The sequence below is a fragment of the Pocillopora damicornis genome, chromosome 14 (assembly GCF_964200805.1).
Source record: "Pocillopora damicornis chromosome 14, jaPocDami1.2, whole genome shotgun sequence".
Lineage (NCBI taxonomy): Eukaryota > Metazoa > Cnidaria > Anthozoa > Scleractinia > Pocilloporidae > Pocillopora > Pocillopora damicornis.
Genome location: NC_142683.1, coordinates 8,120,540 through 8,126,293, shown reverse-complemented (window position 1 = coordinate 8,126,293; position 5,754 = coordinate 8,120,540). Strand labels below are relative to the sequence as shown.

The following is a 5,754-nucleotide window of genomic DNA, read 5'->3' as shown; positions in this document are numbered from 1 at the left end:
GTTCATTGTGTTAACTCTCCTACTGGCGTGGTGGCAGCGTTCGGTTCTACCCAGGCCATATTTTCGCTGAAGAAGGCTATTTTTCGCCTCGTCCACGTGAGCCAAAACAGTGTATCCTTCGCCGTGTCAACACGTTCCAGAGCCCTAAACGTGAAATATGGCTGCAACACACCGTGCACCGAAGCAGTGGTGCCTCTCCAAAGTGGAATCTATCAATTCCTTTGAAAACTGGAAGCAAAACCTCATTTACACTCTTTCTTTGGACAGCAACTTCGCCCCCTTCCTCGCAGATGGATTCACATGGTTAAAAAAGACCAGGGGCCAGCCGCTTCGAGGTCTTCAAAACGATGGCGAATCAGTGCCATTAGCTCGTCGCCTGACAGCCCGCCAAAAAGTTAACTTCCTCGAGCTGATGTTAGGACAGATCGCCAACTATTGTCCAATTATCTCTCGAAATACTCTGGTGAAAAGCTCTACATCCCTCGAGTTCATCTGGCAAACCATCAGGCAGCACTTTGGTTTCCAAGTCACCGGGGCTCAGTTCATTGACTTTTCCGAAATACACCTGGCTGCTGATGAGCGCCCCGAAGATCTGTACCAGCGCCTCACAGCATTCGTAGAAGATTCATTGCTACGTGCCAACGGCTTAACCCACAATGGCCAAGCAGTGCAGGAGGATGAGGAGTTAACTCCTACACTCGAAAACTTTGTGGTCCTCACTTGGTTACGCCTCATTCACCCCAGTCTCCCACGACTGGTTAAGCAGCGTTATGGTACAGAGTTGAGATCCCGTACTCTTGCCTCGATCAAACCTGAGATCTCGCAGGCCCTCAATTCCTTACTCGAGGAAATCCGCACGTCGGATGATGCCAGAATCCTGCGTGCTGCTGTTGCAGATGATTTTCGTCGCCCTCGTCAGAGTAACAGGGGTGTTCCTAGAGCCCGTCCCAGACAACCCCGCCAAGACAAGGTCTGTCCTCTATGTAAACAGGCTGGCCGTTCTATGACAAACCACTTCCTCAGTCAGTGTACCTTCCTCCCCGACAGTGACAGGCGTTTCATGGTGAAAGCACGACAGATCGCCAGCATCCTTGACAATGACCAAGAAACTGAGACCAGTCCTGATTCTGATTCACCAGACCCTGACACAACATTGCCAGGCCCGGACATGGTGGCCTACCGTGTGCAGACCCGCCAGTCCCCTTACATGGATGTCTTTCATGATCATCGAGTCGTGCACGTCACCCTCGACAGCGGTGCAACTGGAAACATGATACGCCGTTCAACCGCGAAACACCTCGGCTGTCCGATAATCTCAAGTGCCCAGTCCGTCCAACAGGCTGATGGCTCGTCTCAGCTCCAGGTGATAGGAGAAATTCGTACCACCTTCACCTGGGACCACACAAACTTCGCGTTTGAAGGTCTCGTAGTTGAGAATCTTGATGTTGAGGTACTTGCCGGTACCCCCTTTATGGAGACGAATGACATCGCTGTCCGACCCGCTAAGAGAGAGGTACTACTAGGCAATGGCTCCGTCTACACGTATGGGTCCAAATCTCCACCCAGCCCTCATGCAACCGCACGTAGAGCATTTGTCCTACGTGCCCCTGCTCCATCCCAGACAGTGTGGCCTGGAGAGTTCATGGAAGTACGTCTACCAGACGATGCACCTTCTGACTCGGAGTACGCACTAGAGCCTCGCATCGACGCACCCAGTGCACACAATCTGAAGCCATCCCAGTTGTGGCCACAACCTGGTGTCGTTTCCAGCGTTGCCCGAGCCATACGGATTCCTAACCTATCAAGCGTACCCCGCACTCTCAAGCGCCACGAACACTTCTGCCAAGTCATCCCTGTTTTTGAGCCTCCCGAAGTCCCATCATCACCCCCACCTACTGCTCAGCGTCCGTTGCCGCCCTCCAGTACACGTTACCCTGCATCCGTTCAGGTTGATCCAGACAACACCCTCCCCCAAACCGTTCGTGCAGACTTCCAATCACTACTTACAGAGTACGACACTGTATTTGACCCGCAATTCCCTGGATACAATGGAGCCGCTGGCGCATACAAGGCCAAAGTCAACATGGGTCCTGTCGAACCTCCTCAGCGGAAGGGTCGCCTCCCCCAATACGCACGGGATAAGCTCATCGAGCTCCAGGAAAAGTTTGACGACCTAGAGAATCTTGGAGTCTTCCGCTGCCCCGAAGATGTGGGTATCACCATTGAATACCTCAATCCATCTTTCCTTGTAAAGAAGCCTAATGGTGGTTCCCGTCTCGTCACCGCCTTTTCTGATGTGGGCAGATACAGCAAACCACAACCATCCCTGCTACCCGATGTTGACTCCACATTACGGCTCATCGCCCAATGGTCACACATAATTGTCACTGACCTTACAAGTGCTTTCTACCAGATCCCTTTAGCCAAAGAGTCCATGAAGTACTGCGGTGTCGCCACCCCCTTTAAAGGTGTACAGGTGTATGCCCGCTCCGCTATGGGAATGCCTGGCTCAGAGACTGCTCTAGAGGAGGTTATGTGCCGTGTTCTAGGCCCCTTACTTCAAGATGGAGCCGTGGCCAAGATCGCCGATGATTTATACTGCGGGGGCAACACCCCTCAAGAGTTACTCCACAACTGGAAGAGGGTCCTGCAAGCTCTTCACAAATGCAACCTGCGTTTGTCAGCCCACAAGACCATAATCAACCCCAAGTCAACCACTATCCTTGGTTGGATTTGGTCTGCCGGTACCCTGTCTGCCAGTGCCCACCGCCTCAACACCCTCGCCACGTACCCTGTGCCAAACACCGTTGGTCGTTTGAGATCGTTCATTGGTGCGTACAAAGTCCTGTCTCGTGTTATCCCACGGTGCTCTAGTTATCTAACCCCGCTGGATGCCGTCACGGCTGGACGTACTTCACAAGAATCCATCACCTGGTCTGATAGTCTCAGGGCTGCATTCCATAATGCTCAGAAGGCCCTATCCTCAGCCCTCTCTATCACCTTACCTAGACCTGAGGACCAACTATGGGTCGTCACCGATGGCGCAGTCAAGGACCCAGGAATAGGCGACACCCTCTATGTGACGCGCAACAACAAGCTACACATCGCCGGTTTTTTCAGCGCTAAGCTGCGGGGCACTCAGACAACGTGGCTTCCATGCGAAGTAGAAGCCCTCTCCATCGCTGCCGCTACAAAGCACTTCAGTCCATACCTCATCCAGTCATCCAATAAAGCCTGTATCCTAACGGACAGTAAGCCATGCATCCAGGCTTATGAGAAGCTATGCCGCGGCGAGTTCTCCGCAAGTCCTCGCGTATCTACTTTCCTGTCAGTTGTCAGCCGCTACCAAGCCTCAGTGCGACACGTCTCCGGCGCCTCTATCCTCCAGTCAGACTTCGCGAGTCGAAATGCTGCCCCTTGCGAGAATGAAACCTGTCAGATTTGCCTGTTTATCGCCTCAACCAGAGATTCTGTTGTCCGAGCCGCGACTGTCCAGGACATCCTCCAAGGCAATGCCCGCCTCCCTTTCACCAGCCGTCCGGCCTGGTTGGCCATACAGTCTGAATGCCCAGACCTACGCCGCACGCATGCACACCTTGTCCAAGGCACAAGGCCTTCCAAGAAGCTCACAAACATCAAGGACGTCAAACGCTATTTGCAGGTCGCCTCAATCGCAAGTGATGGCCTGCTCGTCGTCCAACGTCATGATCCCTTGTCACCGACCAGAGAGTGTATTATTGACCCTCGCCAGGCCTTGGATGGCCTCTTGACAGCCCTTCACATTCAGCTCAGCCACCCTTCTTGTCACCAGTTAAAAATAGTTGCCAAACGTTATCTGTTTGCCCTCGACCTGGACAAGGCAGTCTCCCGTGTTTCCGATGGATGCCACTCCTGTGCAGCAATTCAGAGATCACCAACAGCACGAATTGACCAGTCCACTTCGCCTCCACCTGAAACTATTGGGCAGTCCTTTGCGGCAGATGTCATAAAACGTTCTCGCCAACTTATCTTTGTACTCCGTGAAACAGTGACCTCTTACACGTCCAGTCTCTTTCTTGAGAACGAACGCCACCAAACTTTGCGTGATGCCATTATAAAGCTTTGCGTGGAAATGCGCCCCATGGATGGTCCACCTGCTGTGATCCGCACCGACCCTGCTCCCGGATTCAAGGCCCTTGTCAACGATTCACTCTTAAAGAAACACAGAATAACAATTGAGCTTGGCCATGCCAAAAATCCCAACAAGAACCCCGTTGCAGAGAGAGCAGTCCAGGAATTGGAGAATGAGCTGTTACGTCAGGAGCCTCTCGGTAGTTCTGTCTCTCCCCTCACCCTTGCCGTAGCCACTTCAGCCTTAAACTCACGTATCCGTTCAAGAGGGCTTTCCTCTCGAGAAATGTGGACCCAGCGGGATCAGTTCTCAAACAAGCAGTTACCCCTCGCAGATGACCACATAATTTCCCTCCAGCATGAGCAGCGTCTCTCCAACCATCCCCTCAGTGAACGTTCCAAAGCTCCTGGGCAGTCAAGGCGTCCTACCCCCCTGATCGATATTGGTGATCTTGTGTACCTTCATTCTGACCTCAACAAGTCTCGTGCTCGTGACCGCTATCTCGTTGTAGCCATTGATCCTCCATTCTGCAACATCAAAAAGTTCATTGGATCCCAGTTGCGAAGTTCATCGTACCATGTCAAGCTATCTGAGTGCTTCAAGGTCCCATCCGACTTGGGTGATCCCTTCCGTGCCTCTCCGACCCTACGCAAACACTACTCTGATTCTGACGACGAAGATGGTCCTACTACAACGACTCACCCTCCACCCTCTTTGCCTGCCATCCCTGAGGCCATCGCAGCTTCCACACACCCACCAGTTGTCAACCCTCAGTCTTACAGTCCAGCCCCTGCCTCTCCCGTTGACCATACCATGGATGATTTCGCTACACAGTCGCCCTGCCCTGATCCTTCCCCAGTGGAGTATGCAGCCACCTCAGCGGTGCCTTCTCCGCCTGCCCTATGGAGATCATCGCGCACCCGCCGTCCTCCTTCTCGTTTTGCAGATTATGACACTGAACTTTGAACACCGAACTTTGAACTCTGAACTTTGACTCGTCCGCGCGTGTCAATTTGTTAGTTAGTCTTAAGTGTATGTTAAATTGTTTTTAGTTCTTGTTTCTCCTTAAAAAAAAAAAAAAGAAAGAAGTCACGCCAGTACCGGTCAGCGGTATCTGGGTTGAGCATGCGCTTTGAAGTGTCTCTCCTCGTGGCGTCGGCCATATATATTGTTTGTTACTCGTTCGGAGTCTAGTTTTCCTGTTGTGATTAAAGCCTTTCACTATCTGGGCGTGCCTTGGTTCATTGTGTTAACTCTCCTACTGGCGCCCACTCAAAACAAGCAAACACACCTATATAGGTTCCAGTCTGGTCTGCAAATGAAAAGGAGGAAGGTGATCACTGCAAAATTAAGCATTAGGGTTCTTATTTATAACATATTGATTATTGTATACTGATATCTAGAAATTAAGGTTGCAAGTAGCAGCCAGCTGAGTTATAGTTTGAGTTTTATCAAGTCCATTACTTTGTTAAATTTAGAGTAACCTTGTCTTGAGAGAGGAAAATTGAGGAGCTGTAATATACTTATCATCAATTAGGGACCACAAAGAAAAATTTATTTATAGAGACTTTTGAAGGAGAGGGGTAAGACTTGTGGCAAGCTGGCAGACATATAGATAAAATTTACTGCTAAATGGGTTACAA

At 51.2% G+C, this 5,754-nt stretch overlaps 1 protein-coding gene across 1 annotated transcript; it reads left to right on the top strand.

The window, feature by feature from the left end:
* On the top strand, nucleotides 1-5,376 carry LOC149034279 (uncharacterized). The gene has a single exon (XM_089192976.1). It carries the CDS (start codon nucleotides 158-160, stop codon nucleotides 5,075-5,077), a length of 4,920 nt encoding a protein of 1,639 aa, XP_089049102.1. The 5' UTR covers nucleotides 1-157; the 3' UTR covers nucleotides 5,078-5,376.
* Nucleotides 5,377-5,754: the final 378 nt, after the last annotated feature.

Bases quoted from the DNA above. Each gene is read 5' to 3' on its own strand.
- LOC149034279 (XM_089192976.1), top strand. From the start codon at position 158: ATGGCTGCAACACACCGTGCACCGAAGCAGTGGTGCCTCTCCAAAGTG.